Raw genomic sequence first — 21,801 nt, 5'->3', positions numbered from 1 at the left:
GCTGTGAGGCAGGCCAAGGGGCGGAGGGAACAAAGCTCAAGCGGAACTTGATGGACCTTCCAGGTGGACCCTGAGCACCCGAGGGTTAGTTTCCTTTTGAAAGTACTTGCTTCAACAGTAGAAACTCAGGATTTCAGAAACCTTCATTGCGCTCTGAAATGTTTTTGATGATCATACAGGCTCATTAGAAGACATAAAAAAAAAATATTTAAAACCATAAAGGAAGAAAAAAATTACCCCACCCCAGAGAGATACATGCTGTTAATATTTCGGTATGTATCCTTGAAGCCACTTGTTTCACAAATGTAAAAAGCTTTGCATGATTTCCCAAAGATTGTCAGATTTTTTTATACTTAGACTAGAGGCCCGGTGCATGAAAATTCATGCAATGGAGGGGAGGCGTCCCTCCGCCCAGCCTGCCCCCCTGACAGTCCGGGAGCCCTCAGGGATGGGAGGTAAACTGGTGATCAGGGGAAGGTGATGCCCCCATTACAACTCGGCTGCTGTCACTGCCGGCAGCGCAAACCTAGGCGGGCGCTGGTTACCTGAGTCTCGGACAGCCCTGGGCGGCGGGGCAGCCACCATCCGAGGCCTGCCTGCATCTCGTGCTGGCCCTGGGCTCCTGGAGGGCTAAAGGGACTGGGGGACTCTGGAGGCAGGTGTGCAGAATGGCTGGACCTGCCTGGGGGCAGGCCCGGACGTGCTGCATGCCTGCCACCCTAGTGGGGCTGAGGGGACGGGGCATCGCCATCTTGTGGCTATGGGTGCCTACATCTTTGAGGATGTGACAATCAATTAGCATCTTCCCTCCTTATTGGCTGTGGGCTCCACCATCTTTGTGAGGGTGTGATGGTCAATTAGCAGCATATTCCCTCTTTATTAGATAGGATATAAACACATGTATTGTGTATTAAATACCTATTAAAATTATGTCAAATTATATATACTGTTTCATAACCATTTTTTTTCCATTTATGAACTTTTTTCAAGTGAATACAAAAAAATCTATTTTTATTGGCTATGTGGTATTTCTATTGTAAGGCTATATTCCATAAATTATTTAATTCCATACTGATGGGATATTAAAGGAAATCATTTCTATTAAAGAATGCTATGTCTTTATGTATTTGTCTAATGATTTCATTGGAACAAATTCTTTAAAGTGGACTAAGAGTATGCACATTTTTAGTTTTTCAGGTTTTTTTAGAATGAGTGCATTCCCCCACATTGGTCATAGAGGACTGGCATGGGGGTGAGGCTGACCATGCAAGTTCAGTAGAGCAGGGCATTAGGACAATGCGGGATTTTCCTGGATGAGTCACTGTCTGAACGTAGGTAGCTCTGAGCTACCTACTTTCAACTGCTGAAAATGACAAAAGACAGGTGAGGTCAGGGCAGGCACCCTGCATTCCTGTCCATCAGGCTCTCTCGCCTCTGTTATCAGCAGCTTACTCTAAATTAGAACTGACGGCCAGGGCCTTGCTAGCCAATTTGCCCCAATTTCTTTTTTACTCTTAGACTGACCTTCCAGGGCAGACGAGGCCATGGGGCTGACATTCAGCCCTAACATGCAGAATTCTTCCCAAAATGGGTCACTCACCATATCTTCAGGGTCTGGAATTTTCACCCCACTGAAGTACTGATTGGTGCTAAATACTTGCTGGTGCCTAGGGATGAGATCTCCTTTGGACAAGGAGAAAGAAGAAGATAAAATGAGATGGGTTAGCAAGCCCTGACCTGTGGTTTCGCTCCCTGGTGCTGTGTCTGTCTGTGCTTACACCTCTGAAGTCTGCAGTCTGCTCTCCCTATCAGAGGGAGGGAGAGGCCCTGAGGCAAACTCAACATTGAGACCTGCAGTGCGGCAGGCGGTGCTGTGCTAGGCACAGGAATAGAAGGCTACAAGGTTCTTGCTCCTCAAACCAAACAACTCAGAAACACACACACACACACACACACACACACGCACACGCACACGCACACGCACACATCAAATAATAATAGCACCCCTCTTTTTAACAGCAAAAGTACAATAGCTATAAATCAAAATCATGTTAACTGAATCCTGATGGGTTCAGACAAAAGTGCATTGGCCTCACAGAACAGTGCCTGACACATAGCAAGCACTCATTACCGTATTTTCTGGCGTATAAGACTACCCCCCACTTCCGAGGCAACACCAGTTCTTTTTTTTTTTTAATAGACCGCCTCTCTGACTCTGGCCACTCTGAGCAGGCTTTTTTTCATTTCAAAAGTCGTCTTATACGCTGGAAAATACGGTAAACATCTGAGGAAGGAAAGGAAGAAGGGAGGGAGAGGGATCACAGAGGATCTAGCTGGAAGGAAGACATTTATAAACTGGAACCACCTTTTCTTGTTTCACCAAGTAGCCATCACCTAAAAAATCTCATTTTCTCTGCTGTTTAGAAGTATTTACAATACCAAGCAATGAAACGAAAGGGGCATGTCTGTATTCTGGGGATTATGTAAGGCTCACTCCACCCACATGTCAGCCAAATCAGATAAAACTGTCCTCAGGAAAATTCTAGGGGTAGAATCTGAAGAGGAATTTCGCTCAGAGAACACAAGGAGATCCTCAGAGCAGGGCACCCCTGAGGCACACTCAGACCCACCTCGTGGAGCAGAGTGAACAAAAACCCTCCAAATCAGGACTCCAGAAACGCTGCTACTGGGCTGGGCTGAAGTTCCTGCCACAGGGTATCACGTTGTCTAATTTTACCAGTTTAGTTTGGAACTTTACCTCCCACTCAAACCCCAAAGCTGCTGGCCCACCCCGTTTTCAACAGGAGCGGCCAAAATATACCCTCCAATGCCTCGCCCCAGACCTCAGTGGTCTTCATCACAACAGCAGTGCCTGGACCTTAATAACCTTCTTCCATCAGAGCCGGGGGGAGGCGGGGAGAGGGGGTCCTAAAATCACCAGGAGAAACAGCGAGGAAGGCGGAGTGCCCCTGCAAGGGCTCCCAGTCAGTCTCTTCTGTGCCATCGAAAAGAGCCACCAGCAAATACTTACTGCTCCTCTGTAGGCAGTAAACGCTGGCGGACAGATAGAAATGAAAGATACGTCTCACCCTCAGGCAGCAACAGGATATTTGGGGAGGAAAAGGCATGGTGACAGCAGATGCTACAAGAGTTTAGAAGAGGGCAAGTGGGTTCTCAGGGAAGGTAGTAGCTATCCTCCTGACTTCTGAAAAGGACAATCACCGATATATTATAGATTGTCTCTCTCCTTCTCTCTCTTCTCTTCCCCTCGCCCCCTCCACCCCACGAGTAGAAAGAAAGGAAGGAGTGGGAAAGCAAGTCAAGCAGAGGGACGATAGATGGACAACTCTCTCCTGACACCTAGAAGGGTGAGAATCTTTCTCTGAGTAATCTGAACAAGCCTGGCAGGCTGGAGGGAGGACAACTGACGAATGAATGACCACATCATCGTAAACGAGACGAAACACATCAGTATCCTGTACGCTGTTCAGCCCTTATAGGACTGCATGCTTTTATTGTTGCTATGATCATCATTCAGAGTTTAAGCTACGCCAAAGAGACAATCATGTCTTTTTGGACAATAGCACACACTCAAAATTGTGGATTCTTTTTATTAAAACAAATGGAACACCTTTCATAGTCATTTAAAGGAGGCGGTGGGAGTGTCCCTCCTTCTTAACGATAAAGGGCATTCAGTAAGACTAGTAACGTGGCTCTGCCCTGCACTGATGTGGATAAAACTATTGAGCTGCCCAAAAGGTAGGACAGAGACACCACTCACCCAAGGTTTTCCTGATCAGATAGAGCTGGTCCACATCGGATTTTCCCGGCCACAGAGGCTCCCCGGACAGCAGCTCAGCGAAGACACAGCCAATGGCCCACACATCGACCGGGGGGCCGTACTGCATGTCCCCCACCAACAGCTCCGGGGAGCGGTACCACCTGGTGGCCACGTAGTCTGTGTAGTGGTCACTTGGTCCAGCTGGTCGGCGATGGGACGTGGGAAACAGAGAGAACAGTGCAAAGGTGGAATCAAAACCGGGAGGGGAAGACCTGAGACATCCAGCTGTGCCCCATCATGCGGCTTTTCTAAACCAGTGGGTCCTCGACACTACTTGCACATTAAAATCACTTGGAACATAGAACTTTTAAAATTACTGGTGCTTGGGCCCCACCCCAGTCCAATTAAACCACAGCTCCTGGGCGGGGGAATCAGGATGGTTTTTATAGTTGTAATTCCCCAGGTGATTCTAACCTGCAGCCAAAGGTGAAACCCACTCTTCTAAACTAGTACTTCTGAAAGGTACTATATAGCTGGGCTACCGCATACATTTTTAAACTACTGTATGTGTCTACCTATTTCCAGTAATTACATAACTGGAATTTATCATAAGTTCTTATATTTATATACTAGTGGCCCGGTGCACACAATTCATACACATTAAAAGGGAATTAATTAGAGGAAATACGTTAATATTGCTATTTTCCCTTTCTTTATAATAGAAGTATGAGAGATGAAAGGAAATGAGTAAAATGTATATGAAAATAATATATGAACTTATTAATAAATAAACAATAACAAGATGATATAAGAACAACAAAGACATGATATAAAAATAACAAAAACATCATATGAAAACAGCAAATCCACCACCCCTGGCCGGACAAAGAGGCCCAAACACTCCAGCGTCGGGGCTGAGGGGACTGGGCGCCACCATCTCTGTGACGGAGTGACATTTAATTTGCATATTACTCTTTTATTAGATAGGATACTTACTATATATAAGAGCTAGCTTTCGATAACATTTAGATCATTTATTATATAAAGAATCTTTCCATCATTTATCCTTAAGAGAAACTTCAATACTCACTCAAAAGTCGAGCAAATCCGAAGTCACACAGCTTAATTACTGAATGTTTTGTGATGAGGATATTTTCTGGCTTCACATCTCTGTGTATGCACTAGTCACAAAAATCGAACCAAAACAGATTACTAAAGGGCAATTATACTGTGTGGGATCAATAAAACACATGAATAATGAGCAAAAATAATTGAGAAATCGTTTGAATTTCTCACTGGCCTTTTGGATAATAGGATGAAAACTAACCAAAACTGGCAAAACATAAGCATGAAGTAAATCTAGTACCACACCTATCATAGCCTGAATCATCCTCAATTCCTGAGGGTCCCAAAGGGACCAACAAGGGCACCCAGGTAACTTTAAATTGTAGTTAAACGTATTTTCTAATACGTCTTATGTCCTATTTGGCATGTATGTAATCTGGCAACCCTCCGTGAAAGGGAAACTCTGAAAAGCTTAGACAGGGCTTTGCTGGAGCCGCAAGTTGGTGCCTAAGCAGGATTCATACATAGTTCAGCTGTTTAACAGAACAGAACACAGTCCCCTGGTAAACAGGACGAGCGCTGGGCCCGCCGAGATAAACTGGGGAAGAGAAGGGCGGAACCAGCGCCTCCTGCGAGACCTCCCTTCCAGCCCTGACATTTGTCCTGACAAGATAAACAAGAGCGGGCAGCGCTCACGCTCTGCGGAGCGTCGCTAGATGTCAGCTCCGTCCCACACACCAGCGTGCTCGGAGCTGCATCCGCGCCCCCCCCCCCCGCCCCCCCCCCACACATTTAGACCCAAATCACCTGTGGTTTCCAAACCACAGCTGACATGGTTCAACAGGGAGATGTTCGAAGCATGCTTAAGGATCTTCACATGATTTTCTTATTACATACTTTCCTTGGCAAAGAACGAAACAACCATTTCATTAACAATTACATAAACACAAGTGGGTTAAATGCTTTGCAGGGTTCCCAGTAAATCATCTTGCCCTCGTCCAAGCTTGTTCCTCTCTGGAGAAGAATGTCGGCTCCTTCTGCAAGGAGAGACCCCCCTGGCTGTGGCTGACACCCTGGGGCATTCTTGGCTTTCTAGCATCTGGAAAGAGGACAGAGGTTCTTCTTGGGCCTGGCCTAGCACTCTCTCCAAAAGGCCTTCGGGGTGAGAGATCAGTGTCAGTGTTTCCCCAAAGGGTATTCATTACTCTGGAAAACATTTGGGGAAGACAATGTCTGAATTATTGTATTACAGTCTATCTGGTTCTCAGCAATTAATGGCCCTGAGATCCCTTCCACTCTCTGCCACGGGCTTCACATGTTACTATAAATGGGCATGCCCGTGGATATCATGGCGACAGATGGTCAGCAGGACTTGTAAGCAAGAATGTGCTCCTAGTCTGTTCTGGGAATTCTTGACAAGTTTCTGCACCCTCCCCCCATCAGCACATGTGGCCAAACAGTGCGGTAAGGGGCTCTCCAGGGAACGGTGGTATGCACTGGTCCTCGCTGTCTCTGATTTCCCCACCAGGGCCTGTATGCAGTCTCTCTGGCTCCCGTCCTGAAGCCTCGCTCTCAGTGAACAGCCATATAAAGCGTCCATGCTGCCCCAGCTGGTTCGGCTCAATGGATAGAGGACTCAAGGGTCCTGGGTTCCATTCCAGACAAGGGCACATGCTTATTAGGTTGTGGGCTCGATCCCCAGTAGGGGTTGTGCAGGAGGCAGCCTGTTAATGATTCTCTCTCATCGTTGATGTTTCTATCTCTTTCTCCCTCTCCCTTCCTCTCTGAAATCAATAAATTATATTTTCTAAATAAATAAGTAATTGCCCATGCTCCCCACCATACATGCATTTTGTCAAGGACTATAGCTTCAGTGAGTGGAGACTCGGTAGGGCAAAGCGCTCACTACTGTCCTATTTCCTCCACCTGGGAAAGCAGCGTCAGGGAAAGTCATTTAGATCAGCTTAGAAAGGAAGATTCAGGCCCACCAGCTAACTGACCCCAGCAGCCAGCAGGCCGGCCTATTGCAGTCAGACTGCCCTTGTGGCCGAAATTGAGCTCGAACATCAGAACTGGCTTCATGTGCAGCGAGTGGGCAGTGCGGCACTGGAGGGGCAGCAGGCTCCCAGCATCTGTGAGGTCACAGCCTGAGTCCACTGCCTCTGCCAGGCCCTGCTGTGGCCGCGAGTGGCACAGGCTCCCACTGGGCTGGCTGGTCCCAGACCTCGCACTCACATCTCAGCACAGCAGGCGCCAGCAGGGGGGCATTGTGCCTGGGACTCCACCTCCTGCATCTGCATGGGCAGAATCACGTGGGCTTCCGCTCCCTAACCGAGTGTTTCCCAAACTTTTGACATATGTGCACCCCTTCTATAATTTTCATAACGCTGAGCACCCCTCATACTCATGAGAACGTAGAATTAGGCGCAGCTAAGTATGGTGCAGTGCATATCCCCACCAAACCCCGGTGCAACGTGTACCCCCACCAAACTCTTCCTGTACCCCTGGGGGTACGCGTACCACACTTTGGGAAACACTGCAACCCATACAGACTCCAAATGGATGGGATGCTATCTTAAATTTGAGTAGTTTCTGGTAAGCATAAGTCATAAAAATGCACCTTTTATGCGACCCGAACAAGAAGGGAATCGCTGGGGTGGCATGTTTAGCCTCCACGTACCCTAACCCGGCTTAAGAAGATTTGGGTGAAAAATTATATCCACAAAAGCAGGACATAAACGTTGAACAGAGGCTCCGCCTCAGCTGAAGGGCAGCCTGCTGAGTTTTTTAAGGGAGATGATGAGACTTACATTGTGTTTGTGGCAGAAATTCACCGCTTGCAACGTCTGCCACATGATGCTCTTCACGAGATGCTCTGGGGCCCTAGTGAAGAGAAAGAAGCAGCACAAACATTCTTTAGCGACGCCACGGAATTCAGCTCAAGAAAGAAAAAGAAAAACGTAAACTAAGAAAGGCTTAGATAGGGCAAACTCCTAGGCTGCACAGAAAGTCATCTCACTCACGGACTCGCTGTTCCACAGGCCCAACATACGGGACACGGGACCAGCACACGCTGAGCTCTGGGGACAGCAGGCGAACCACAACACCGGCTCTCACCTGCGGCTCCGGGCAGCGCCCCTTGAGGACCCACAGGGCTTCTCATCCTTATGGCCGCTGACCTCAGATACCTGTGACCCCTGGGAGCTGCCTGGGCACTGAGCTGTTTCTATAAGAAGCTTTCCGTGGCTGGAAAGTGAGTTAATATAAGCTTACACTATGTCGTTCGTTTTTGGAAGAGGCCCCACGCTGTGGCCTTGCAGCAGAGTTCATCCTCTCTGTGCGCCCAAGAGGCTCCTGTGGCTTCCCCAGGCTCGTGAGGCAGGATGTTTTTAAGGTAACGAACCTTCGCTGACCTCAGGGAAGCGGTGTACACGGCACCCCGTGTGACAGAAGCTAGCGATGGTCCATAACGCACCTACTGGGGATGTGCCCGCAACCAAGGTACATGCCCTTGACCCGAATCCAACCTGGGACCTTTCAGTCCCCAAGCCGATGCTCTATCCATTGAGCCAAACCGGTTTCGGCTGCAAAGAATATCTTAAAACGCTGAGGGACGCGGGACAATTTGTTAAAAATCGGGACTGACCCGCCAAAAGCGGGACACCTGGTCACCTTACTTATGAGCCAAACTTTAAACAACGTTGTTGTGGTCCTCCACCAGAACTAAGAAGTAAGCCAGGGGTGGGGGTGGGGCGGGAGGATGAGCAGGGATAAACCGAAGAACTTACATTCTAGTATGCATAGCCCATGGACATGTACAACAAGGTGGTGAAGATGGGGAGGTGAGGAAGGGGGGGGACCCTTGGGTGGAGGTGGGTTAAGGAGGGGAAATGGGAGACATCTGTAACACGATAAACAATCATTTAAAAAAAAAAAAAAAAAAAAAAAAGAAGAAGTAAGCCAGGGAGGAAACTCCCGAGTAGCTATGTTAAGGTGACCAAAAAAAGTCACTTCCAGCCGCTGAGAGGGGACACAAGGTCACTGTTGTCACAGACCAGATGCTGAGGAAATCCTCTGCAGCAGAGAAGAGGGTGCTTCCACAGCGGGACACGTGCAAGAGGCCACATCCAGGAAGGCTGGCTGGACATTTCTACACCTGAACTGCGCCCCTGGCTTCGAGCAGCTTCTCTCCCAATCCTCTTTCTCATCCCAGTGGCATATCCACACGGATTCTAGAAAAACTCTCCTGTCTTAAGAAGGGAGCGTGGAGGACCAACCAGTTAGCCCCAAGATCCCGAGAGGGCTCAGGAAGGAACAGCCAAGGTCTCTGTGGGGGTGGGAGGGAAGGATGTGGACAAACCTGTTTGGGAAACAATCAAAGCCCTAGGCCCCTTCCCCTGTTCTACTCAGATAGGAAAGTCTCCTCCCCCGTCAGTAGAAGGCCGTGGTTTGTTTTCTGGGGAGGATAAAATCGAGCACATTTGGTACGCTTGAGACGGTGGATTACAGTTGGGGATTAAAAGATTGCAGACATACGAAGTCTAGAATGCGGAGATTCCCCAGCCCTCTTCCTGCACTAGGTCCTGAGAAAGCTGGCAGCCAGACTTTACTCTTTAGGCAAAATATTGGAAGATGTTTTTTGGTGGGAGCTCATGAGGGAGGATCTGAAGTTTGGGGGTCCCCCAGCAATATGGCCCAGCCAGATAACCCCACAGTGAGGTGCCCAGCTTCCGAGAGTTCCCTACTCTAAACCATAGACATACGAGATCCTATTTGCCCAGGAGAGTCCCAAATAAGAGAGTCAGAGACCAAAACAAACAGAACAAGAGCCCCTCAAAAGAAACAGAAACGATGGCGAGAGAAGGGAACGTTAGAACAGCAACACGGACATCCTCCGGGAAGATGGCAACAGGAAAGCAGCTGGGTCCGTGAACCGGGAACAGGCGCTGTGACCCTGGGGACCTCCAAATAATAGCGGTCAGGGGAAGAGAAAACAGAGAGAACAAAGGCTAGGACGTCAAGAACAAAGCAATTAAAATTTGTTTCCTCAGGCAGAAAGCATCCACCAAGTGCCTCCGTAATGGACACAAAAAGCAAGGCCTATGATTTTAAAATTCAGAATGCAGTGAGTAAAGAGAGGACTCTACAAGCTTCGGGAAGTAAAAAAGAAACAGAACTTCACAAAGAAGCAGAAAATAGAAGGACAACAGACTCCTTCACAGCACTGGGAGATAGAAGGCACTTAAAAATGCCTCCAAAATTAAACATCATGGTAAGCCATTCAGAGAAAGACAAGCACCATATGATTTCACTCATATGTGGAATTTAATGTACAAACTGAACTGCCAAGCAAAATAGAGAGAATCATTGCTAGAGAGCAGGAAGACAGCTTGGGGGGGAGGTGGTGGGGGGGACGGACAGTGTGGGTTGGAGGCAGGGTGGTGATGATGGGGATGGGAGGTAGAAAGGGGGATGGCAGGATTGAGTAAATAAAAAAGGAACTCATGGACATGGACAATAGTGATTTTTGGGGGTGGAGGGGGATGGGTGGAGGTAGAAGACTGCATAGAAGGAATAAATAGTGATAGAAAAAATTAAACATTTTTAAATGCATCCAAATTTTTGAAGAAATATTATTTTTCACCAAAAACAAACAAAACAGAAATCAAGCGTGAAGAGAAAATACTTTTTAAACTGAGATAAGGTCTCAGTCTCTCTCTTTTTTAAAATTTGTTTTATTGTTGAGAGTATTACAGCTGCCCCCCATTTTCTCACTTTTGCCCTCCTCCACCCATCACCCCTACCAGGCCTTCACCTGTGTGTGGCTGAGTCCATGGACTAGGCATATATACTTATAAGTTCTTTGGTTAATCTCTTTTAACCTATCGGGAAGCCCCTTGGAGGATGCTCTCCACCAAAAAGGCATAAACTATCGAAGAAGATGACAGGAGGCAGAGAAAGCTGGAGACCTGGCACACGAGGGGCAGCCGCAGGGACTTCTGGGAGGAGGTGAAGGGAAGTGACGGATGACAATGGCATTAAAGCGGCCAGCCAGCGTGACTCAAGAGCCAGGCATGCTGAGGGCTGTCATCGCCGTGCCCTCTGCCGTATACCATCTTAGACAAATACGAAAATATTTCACAAACAAACTTAAAGGCTTTGGAAGCGTCTGAGTGTCTGGCCAGACCTTCAGCCTAAAGCAGACATTCTTAAAGCTGAGGCTTATGCTGGCAGGGTGAAGGAATTCACTCCACTTCATAGTGTGTGTTTCCCAAGTGGTGGGGAATGGTGCTCATGGCTGAGGTCTGGGGCAGAGTGAGGCAGGGAAGGGGCCCAGTTCTCCCTCATTCTCTACTGTCTCTAGGAGTCCCCTCTCCTTTCCCCTCCCCTCCCTGCACCACCACCCCCCCACCAGAATTCCAAGGTTGAGAGCAAAGGGAAGTCCGAGGACAACTGGGTAACAGGCTTCTCGCAGGATGTCACACACACAAAAAAGGAATAAATGAATCATCTGATGTGATTATCTTGTGGAAAAGTATGTTGAAAGGCAATTAGAGAGAGAAAAGTTAGCAACAGGGTTAAAGAATATTAAGCAAATTTTAAAAGCAAGGCAAATATTAATTTGCAGAAAAAGTATGAAAGGAAACCCTTGTATGGGAAAATGCTCAGCTATAAGTAATACTTACATAAGCATAATAATGGAAACAGTGAATACTGAATTAATAAAATTTCAATGTAATTTTTTTTGGGGGAGAATAGAAAAGGGAAACAGAGGGGACGGTGGTGTAAGTGAAGTTTTCCTCTGTCAGGAGATGTCAGAAATGCTGAAGGAAGAACATGGACCTCTTCCAGCATTCTCAGCATAACAGCTGTTCCCAATACTGCTTTCCTCACGTTTGTGATGTTACAAGACGCCAAACAATCAAAGCTGCATGTCTACACAGGACGACAGCAAAGCTAGGGAAGACAGGGCTGGCCAAGCTCCCGTAGAAATAGTGTGGTCTTAGAAATTTATCCTATATTTATGCAAGTGGTTGGTCACTGCAGAAAACTAGAAACAATCTAAATATTCATCAATGAGGGATTGAATAAAGAAATCATCGTTTGTTTGTATAATGAAATTCTATACAGCCACTTAAAAAAAATAGAAGTAAATATGTATAAATAGGGGGACACCTCCAAAGTATACTTCAAAAATCCAGAATAGTATATAGAGTGTAATCTATTTAATATATAGCCATCAACACAATTAAAAATAATTTTTTGGCCCTGGCTGGTGTTGCCAAGTGGTTGTATCTGGGTCATAGGTTCAATCCCTGATCCCAGTTAGGGCACATGTGGGAGGCAACCAGTCAATGTGTTTCTCTCACATCGATGTTTCTCTCTCTCTTGTCCTTCCTCCTTCTCTTTCCCTCTCCCTAAAAATCAATGGGAAAAATATCCTCGGGTGGCCGAAACCGGTTTGGCTCAGTGGATAGAGCATCGGTCTGCAGACTGAAGGGTCCCAGGTTCGATTCAGGTCAAGGGCATGTACCTTGGTTGCGGGCGCATCCCCAGTAGGGGGTGTGCAGGAGGCAGCTGATTGATGTTTCTCTCTCATTGATGTTTCTAACTAGCCTTCTCTCTTCCTCTCTGTGAAAAATTAATAATATATATATATATATAGATATAGATATTTTTTTTTTAAATATCCTCGGGTAAGGATTAACAAAAAACAACAAAATAACAATTTTTCAAACTGACGATATTTATTTTTATACATTATTGTGGTGCTTGAAGCATTTTTATAACAAACAATATATCACTTTTAATTTAAAAAGAGAGATTTCTATGGTTCTACAAAGTTTGGGAATTCCATTGTCAGAAACTGAAAATTTGTACTGACAATCTTTACACACCCCATGTTCTTTGAACAAATCATACTGGGGTCAGAGGAGGAACTGGTGGTAATGGAAAGAATCAGTGAAGTACTGAGTCTGGCTGCACTTAGAGTGGGACAGAAAACTAGAGAACACCTAAACTAGTCATTTGTGAAACTTTGAGTTATGAGAGACCAATTGTTTATATGATTATAAGTAGAAAGCATATTAAGACCTACAGTAGATAAGCAATGGTAAGATGCTTGTAAGAGGGCAAATAGGAACAACTGAACCACAGCACTGGGAATTACAACAGAAACGTATTTGTGTCAGTGTAGCAGATACCTATCTTAGGGCATAAATTGGCTTTGTTAGTATTAGCATGAATCTGAATCGTCTCCAGAAGCTTTCCAAAGGAACAGAAGTTAGAAACCTGTTAATAAGGAGTTGAGTTCATACCCACTTCAGATTCAAAGTAGAAATAAGTCTTTGAGCCTGATTTGACAAGAATTATTTTAAATAAGAAAACATTGCCATAGTAGTAAATGGAACATGGAGAAACTATTTTTAAAAACTATAAATAAAATGAAAACTACCTTTATCAATCATAACTCAAGAGATAATCACTATTTAAATTTATTATTTTATTTTTTCTAACTATATATAAGATCTATCAAAATGATATGTGTATTTTTATGATAGCATTTTTTTTTCACTTTGCAACCACTTATGAACATTTTTGGTCAATGTCTGTATTATCTATAAGCATGATTATTAGTGGCTCCACTGTATTCCATTGTAAAGACATACCATAATTTACTTAACCAACTCTCTATCATTGGACATTTCTATTGATTGCAATTTTTCATTATAAACAATACTTTAACAATCTTGACATATACACTCAATTATTTTCTTCTGTAAATTATTACAAGTAAAACTATTCAGTCTAAGATTGTGTCTTTAAGGCTTTTCTTTCTTTTTTTTTTGGGGGGGGGGATGTTTTTATTGTTTTGTTTTATTAATCCTTACCAGAGGACATTTTCCCTCATTGATATTTAGAGAGAGTGGAAGAGAGAAGGAGAGGGGTGGAGAGAGAGAGAGAGAGAGAGAGAGAGAGAGAGAGAGATTGATGTGAGAGAGACACATTGACTGGTTGCCTCTAGTAAGCGCCCTCCTTTCTCTTCTCTCTCTTCCCTCCCTCCTTCCCTTCCTCTCTCTCCAAAATAAACAAAAAAACAAACAAACAAACAAATAAATAAATAAATAAATTTTTAAAAAGATAGCTATCACAAAGGAGGCCATATTTGAGCTGTATCTGAAGAACAAGCAGGAATTTGGTAGGCAAAGGAGAGAAGGTTGGACACCCCGGGCTGAGAAAACAGCACATCCTTGATTCTATGGAGTGGGAGACAGGTGGGAACAGGGTGACCCAGGGTAGAGGGCCACCTGGTAAGGCACATGGGCAATTTTCTTTAATTATCGTCAGCTGAACTCAGGGCATAGGCAGAGCCATGCCCTGGGAACATGTTTCCCCAATAAGGCTGGACATGTCAATCAGTTCTGACTTTATAGCAGCCCAGGTGCCGGCAGGAGTGGGACTAGATATGTAAATCTAGGCCTATAAAAATAAACACGCTGCTGCATGGCTCAGGTCGACGTCAGAGAGAATGGATGGCATCCCACCCAGCTCCCAGCTTTAAATCTATTTTTGCGTCTTCTTCCCTGGCCGCCTCCACTTAGAACAAGTTCATTCATCTCTCTTTCTGTGCAGGATGTAGACAGGGAGATCCCTGCCATGTCTGGCCCCCACTGCATCAGACCCCCACAATCCAGTACAGTGACGATAGTGATCACAGGACATTCTTGCATTAAGTGTGCAAACCTAAGGAGGCCCCTCCCTGGCACCAGGCAGGGCAAACACCAGCATTAGACATTATCCTTTGTTGATGTTATGTAAGAGATCACATATGAATCCAAAGGAGAACCAAAGTCTTCTGACTTCTAGGACATGAGATCATCAATTGATAGCATTACAGAGCTGGACATTCCCTTAAACTCTACCTGGCACTGAGCTCTCATTTTCCAAGTGCAGACACCGGAAGGCAACTTGTCAAAGGTCATACAGACGATAAAGACCCACTTTTACTGGAATGTACTTATAAATAACCCACTTCCATAGTAAAACGTTTTTGTATTTCCTGGAATATATATTACATATTTTAGCCAGTGGAGTTAAGAAAGAAAGAAAAAAAAAATCTGCTTTCAAAACTCTAATCGATCCTGTCCTGTCCTTGTTTTCTTCTCAAACTATGTGCCATGAAGAACTGACTCCCTATTGCTTTCAACCCCCCACAAATCAGTGTTTCCAAGGGACTCAACCTAACATAATTAATCAAACTCCCCGCAACACCTCCCTTGTACCAACCACATAGCCACGAGTAACTTACACTCATAAGTTTCATTGAGGTGACACTTCCAAGCTGTCCAAAGAGTAAATATCAACATACTAAGAAGGCTTTCTCCCTTGAATGCATTTCTCTGCATCAACGACTTTCTGAAGGGATGTGTTGTTTTCTTGGCGCTCTCTGGTTGTGTAAATTAACATGAAAAGCCTATGCCATGGTCACTAACAGACGTTAAGCCACTTTAATCCCATTTGCCTGGAGGTCAGGGTAGATCATATATAACTGCCACTACATGGCAGAGCAAGCTCTTGGCCAAGGCTTGGAAGCACTGTTAAGAGAGCCCCAGTCTCCAGCTGCTGAGTGTGAATGTGACCAGATGGGGTGGCATTCCACCACTCTGATCTACAATGCACTCTGTATATTGTCCCCAGCCAAAGTTGGGCTCCTAGGAGCAAGGCGTAAGGAGAGATGGAATATTCTTTCCTGCTTAACTTCTCTTAAATCTCCTCACCGTTCAATCCAAAGGCCACCTCCTCCACGAAGTCTTCCTTGACTGACCTGCTTTGAATCATATCTCTCAGGGCCTGCTAATCATTCTACCCTCTCCTTTTGGCCACAGTGATTGCATCAACTGAGATGAACCCATCAGAGTCTCCCGCTGGACTTTATATGCAGATACTACCTTCTTCTAGAATAGGGGTGTCGAACTCAATCAGAGAAGGGGCCAAAATCTAAAATCCAGCCTAAATCATGGGCCGAATGGTTTACTGAACAGTCATAAACTGTCACTGTGATGGAAACGCAGCGGAGTGCAGTGATGACAGCGCAGTGCGGGCCACATTGCAAGGCCTGGCGGGACGGATTTGGCCTGCGGGCCTTGTGTTTGACACATGTGTTCTAGAACATCCTTTCTTCTAGAATGACTACATAGGTTGATAAAAGCTTGTGGTCATGTTTTCTATCTCTTCTTCCCTTCCTAAGTCTTTCTATCCCCCTCCCCCCTCACACACACACATCTTCCAAAATTCACCTCATACGGGAGACTTGTGTACAAAGCAGAATGAAACCAACACCAAGAAGAGCCGAGAGAGAACAGCCACCACCTGTGGCACTCTATGTTAAGACATCTTGCTGAGGAGTGGGCGGGAGCCAAAAGCCAGCCTCTATTCTATTCACCCAGGTAAGGGCTACTCTCAACCCTTGAAAGGGAGCCCCCCTTTTTTTCAAAGGAAGTATCTGCCTGCTCACTCAGCCTTCCCGTGCACACAGAAGAGTTGTATATGCTAGAGAGATATGGCAAGGTCAGCAAAGCCTTAAAAACCCATCCTTCCTAATTAGAGAACCATCACATTCCTTTTCCACCCTCACTTGCTTCAACTGGGTTTTTGTCCCTTGTAACGAAAGAAGTCCTTCCACAGGCAGCAAAATCTCAGACGTATGCCAAAAGAACTTCTTCACTGATACTGCCCCTAGGGCAATGGAAGCTAAAGAGAAAATAAACAAATGGGACTACATCAAAATAAAAAGCTTTTTTACAGCAAAAGAAACCATCAACAAAACAACAAGAAAGCCCATGGTGTGGGAGAACATATTTGCAAATAACACCACTGATAAAGGTTTAATCTCTAACATCTACAGACAGCTGATACAACTAAATAAAAGGAAGAAGAATGATCCAATTAAGAAATGGGCAAGGGACCTAAATAGAATATTTTCAAAAGAAGACAGAAGGAAGGCCAAAAGGCACATGAAAACATGCTCAAAGTCACTAATTATACGAGAGATGCAAATCAAAACAACAATGCGGTACCATCTCACACCTGTCAGAATGGCCAACATCAACAAATCGACAAACGACAAGTGTTGGCGAGGTTGCGGAGAAAAAGGAACCCTCGTGCACTGCTGGTGGGAATGCAGACTGGTGCAACCACTGTGGAGAACAGTGTGGAGTTTCCTCAAAAAACTGAAAATGGAACACCCATTTGACCCAGTAATCCCACTCCTAGGAATATATTCCAAGAAACTAGAAACACCAATCAGAAAGGATATATGCACCCCTATGTTCATAGCAGCACAATCTACAATAGCCAGAATTTGGAAACAGCCTAGGTGCCCGTCAGCAGATGATTAGATCCAAAAACTATGGTACATCTACACAATGGAATACTATGCTGCCATAAAAAAGAAGGAATTCTCATCATTTGCAGCAACCTGGATGGAATTGGAGAACATCATGCTGAGTGAAATAAGCCAATCAATGAAAGAGAAACACCACATGACCTCACTCATTTGTGGATAATAAAGAGCATTATAAACTGATGAACCAAAAGATAGATATAGAGACAGTAAAGCAACAAGCAGATTGTCAAATTACAGCGGGGAGGGGAGGAGGATCTGGGGGAGATAATAGATCAACCGAAGGACTTGTGTACATGCATATAAGTACAACCAATGGACATAAAACTATGGGGAGGGAGGGGATATGGGGGAGGGAGGGAGGGGGGCAAAAAAAATCATTAAAATATGTTAAAAAAAATAAATTAATTAAAAAAATAAATAAAAAAAATACAAAAAAAATTAAAATAAAATACTAAGACAAAAAAAAAAAAAAAAAAAAAAAAAGAAAGAAAGAAGTCCTGACCGAGGCAGCAGCATGGACACCTGGATTGCTTTGGATGCGGCAACACATTGGTTTGCTTATTTATTTCCTCACCTGAGGATATTTTTTCATTGATTTTTAGAGAGGGAAAGACAGAAGTATCAATGTGAGATAAACACATCTATTGGTTGCCTCCTGCATGCGCCCGGACCATGGCCTGGACCGGGGAGGAGCCTGCAACCAAGATATGTGCACTTGACCGGAATCGAACCCGGGACCCTTATGTCCACAGGCTAATGCTCTATCCACTGAGCCCAACCGGCTAGGGCAACCCATTTGTGTTAGCCATAAATTTCCTAATGACTGTTATCTTTGGAATCTTCCTTCCAGTCTCCGAGTCCCCACACTTCCCTAGTCAGGCACAGAAGAAGTAATACCCCCTTTTCTTTCTTAGAGACTCGGGTAGCTTGTATACTGAGATAATGAACCAAAGAAATCAAGTTCATTCTAATAATGCTGCTCTTGCTTTCTTCATAAAAATGACTGGATAGATCTCTTTTCTAACCTTTTTGGTAACTCCTCCGATGTTGGCCCCAGCAGCAGGGCGTGCTGTCCAGACAGTGGCTACCCCGAAACAGGGTCCCACATCCCGGTGTGGCTCACTGTGTTTCGTGTGTAAGGGATGGATCGCTCACCCTCTTTGGTATCTGTCCAACTCGTGCAGGACCGTGTGGTCGCAGTACTCAAACACCAGGTGCAGCCTCCGCTTCCTCCGGAAGACTTCGATCAGGTTCACGAGGTTGGGATGCTTGAGTTGCTGAAAACATGAAGGACGAGGCGCTCAGTGTGAGGCGTGAAAGTCAGCGTTCTCTAGTTCAGACCCAATAAAAGGAAAGCTGCTTGTCCTTCAGGAAGTTTTTGTCTTCGTTGAAGTAGCCTGTAAACAGTATTACCTTACTTCTCTTCATGAGCTGTTTGTTAGTAGCTTGTACGTGAAAAGCGATTATAACCCAGGCGGTTGGTGAAGGCAGAGAGAGATAGGAGAAGGCTGGGGAAGAAGGAAGAGTGAAAGGGGAGAGATGGCTTAGTTAATACAAACTCATCCTTGAAGGCCCCGAGGAAATGCCCCTTCCTAAGGAGGTCTTCCCTGGCCCCCAGGGCTCAATGCCCCTGCATGGCTGGTAGCCCCCCTGAAGTATGTGCCCTCCAGAGCCTGTAGCGTTTACTAAGTAATTACAGAGTAAGGATTCCTTAGTTGGTTGCTTAATGTCCTCTGCTGTCATCTGATATAATAGATACATTCCACAGAATGGAAGGACCATGATATCAGGGTCTATGTTCTCTTATTTACTCAGAATGATGTTGTTGAACCCCCAGCACTGGGCCTTGGCGGTTATTTGTGGATAAATAAATAAATCATGCTTTCTAAGCTGATGAAAGATTTTAAGATGGGAAAATGAGGAAGACTTCAATCTGATGTGCCTGAAGGTGTGTATCTAGAACACAGGCCAGGGCAGAGGCCAGACACATGGTGAGAAAGGCACTGTTCAGAGATATTCTTTGTAATTGGAATAGTCGGATGTGGTGACGGACTGGAGGTGGGGGAGGGGGAAGAGGAAGTCATCAAGAATGACCAGAGGTTTGTATCATGGGGCAGAGGGTGGGGTCAGCAGTGGGAGGGGGAATGGTTTCTTTGGGGAAGAAATTACTATTGTTGGCACGTTGGGAACTTTGAGTTACCAAAGTGAAACCGTCAGGTTGGGTGGAGTTAGAACTGAAGAGAAAAGCTGGGAGTCATCTGCGTGTAAGTGAATCTATGGACACATGCGATTGCCCAAAAGAGCGAGTGAGGAGGGAAGAGGCCCAAGGAACTCCTGCGCATCAGAAGAGTGGATGAGAAGGAAGAGAGAGGGAAGATGGCCCCCCAAGATAAGAAAGAAGACAACATAGGGGAGGGTGGGGATAGGGGAGAGAGACCAACCAAAAGACTTGTGTGCATGCATATGAGCCTAACCAGTAGTCATGGACAGCAGGGAGGGTGGGGGCATGCATGGGGAGGGGTTTGGAATGGGAATCGGGGGGAATGAGGATAAATATGTGCTACCTTAATCAATAAAGTAATTACAAAAGAAAGAAGACAACAGAGCATGATGCCATGAAGCCAGGGGCATAATATGGAAGGACAGACTGCGGTGATAGATGCTGCTGAAAGGTTAAGTGGGGAGAGGCCTGAGTGCCTGGTGAGTCCCCCACCCCCCACCCCCACCCCAGCAGGGGTCACACGACCTCCCTGGAAGCAGTCAGTGCAGTAGTGAGACCAGGAGCCAGATCCTATGGATGTAGCATCTCAAACCACGTTACTCCTCTCTCTCTGTTGACTCCAGGGGCAGAACTCAGAAAGGCACCTCTGGTCTTGAAACAAGTTTGCAGTCAGTAGCCCAGAGGTTTCAATCACAGCTCAACATTCACAATGTCATTGAAGAAGGTGAGGATATTTCTACTTCAATCCTGAAAGGGCTTCTTTAGGGACACAGAGAGGAATCAGAAGAGAAGAACCAAGCAACAAGATGGATGGATGCTCACAGGCGTACTCAACATGCTTATTATATATATATTTTAATTTTTTACAGAGAGGAAGGGAGAGGGATAGAAAGCCAGAAACATTGATGAGAAACATCGATCAGCTGCCTCCTACACCCTTCTCCACCCCCCCCCCCCTACTGGGGATGTGCCCACAACCAAGGTACATGCCCTTAACCGGAATCGAACCCAGGACCCTTCAGTCTGCAGGCCGACGCTCTATCCACTGAGCCAAACTGGTTTCAGCACAAGTCATCTTAACAGACAAGACTGGATTACCATATATTCTATAAAGATTTCGTTCAGGGCTCATTTAATTAGAATCCCTTAGTAATTATGAGTATGTAGAGCCAAAGCCTCAGGCCCAGTCTCACTCCTTAGCATTCTGAGCTGGGCTGGTCCAATCTGGAGTAATCAGTGGTTCTTACCAGGCCGGTCACCGCCGTCCTTCAGCTATGCTGTATCTAGAAGCAGGTGTAATTTCTTGTGTTCAAGTTTCTGCCTTTGCTGCTGCCATTTTACTTTGGTCTTTCTTTTAGTTCCTCTCTGTATTTTAAATGTTGGATTAGTGTTGGAGACATTGGTATGAACTCATGGTTAGCTTAATGTAGGTACAATGATTACTTATAGAAAAAACTGTAGATATATCTGTATACAGGAGTTGGTATTCACACATATATGACCTTGCTCTGTCAGAACAAAGAGGCTACAAGCAACCATACCCCAGTGGCAACATGTGCACCCAAAGCTCAAATCTTGGTTGCTAATACCCTCTCTCCAGGGCTCCTGGGAGAAAACGGATGATTCTAGATAAGGAGGAAGTGTACAAGATAAAGCCAGAAAGGAAGGAAATGATAAAACAAAAATAAATCCTACATTGATGGGGGTATGTCAAAGGGACACCAATATCCATGAGTCTATGCTGTTATGAATGAATAATTGACTGACTGAATAAACAAATAGAAAAGAAGAAATACATCTATGCAGAAGAATTCCAAATAATTTCTGTAGATTCTCTGCCTCCATGGAGGAGAGCTGAACCCCCAGTCCTCACGTGTGGGCTACACATAGTCACTTCCTTCCAAGTGTACAGGATGGAGAGAAAGCAAGAGCGACTTCCTTGGAGAAATTTGACAATATTTAACACTATCTCAGCCAGGTGACATGGTTTTCCTCCCAAAATCTGGGACCCCAGTCTAACCATGAAGAAAACACCAAACAAATTCCAACAGCACTTTCTATATACAAAACACCTGACTGTAGGGAGCGGCTATAGGGGTAAGCCTCAGGTTGATCTGTGGCAGAGCCACAAACAAGTCCCAGCTTAGAGGCAGAGCCCTCCTAGCACAATTAAGCTTGACCTTAAGCGCTTCCTAGATCCTTCCTAGGTAGCTAACAGCTGTGGGAGATGCAGCAAGTGCTGCCAAAACAAGTGAAACTCACGCGAACATTGTAACTATGTTGCCCACTCCTTGTTTACCTCTGACTATAAAATAAAGCCTCAGCTTG

The 21,801-nt window shown here is 45.4% G+C and overlaps 1 protein-coding gene across 4 annotated transcripts in view; it reads right to left on the bottom strand.

Annotated features, from left to right (window-relative positions):
* The window catches only part of CDKL1 (cyclin dependent kinase like 1), a 47,757-nt gene that overhangs the window by 8,953 nt on the left and 17,003 nt on the right, over positions 1 to 21,801 (bottom strand). For all 4 annotated transcript variants that reach the window (XM_045580989.1, XM_045580987.1, XM_045580983.1 and 1 more), the window contains exons 3-7: positions 18,408 to 18,529; positions 7,657 to 7,729; positions 4,872 to 4,962; positions 3,782 to 3,982; positions 1,601 to 1,683 (exon numbers count right to left, since the gene is read on the bottom strand). In XM_045580989.1, coding sequence (XP_045436945.1) covers positions 1,601 to 1,683; positions 3,782 to 3,982; positions 4,872 to 4,962; positions 7,657 to 7,729; positions 18,408 to 18,529 — 570 coding nt within the window. The remainder of the gene's footprint in view (positions 1 to 1,600; positions 1,684 to 3,781; positions 3,983 to 4,871; positions 4,963 to 7,656; positions 7,730 to 18,407; positions 18,530 to 21,801) is intronic.

Source organism: Pipistrellus kuhlii, unplaced genomic scaffold, assembly GCF_014108245.1.
Source record: "Pipistrellus kuhlii isolate mPipKuh1 unplaced genomic scaffold, mPipKuh1.p scaffold_m20_p_1, whole genome shotgun sequence".
Lineage (NCBI taxonomy): Eukaryota > Metazoa > Chordata > Mammalia > Chiroptera > Vespertilionidae > Pipistrellus > Pipistrellus kuhlii.
This window is presented reverse-complemented; position numbering and strand designations above follow the sequence as displayed.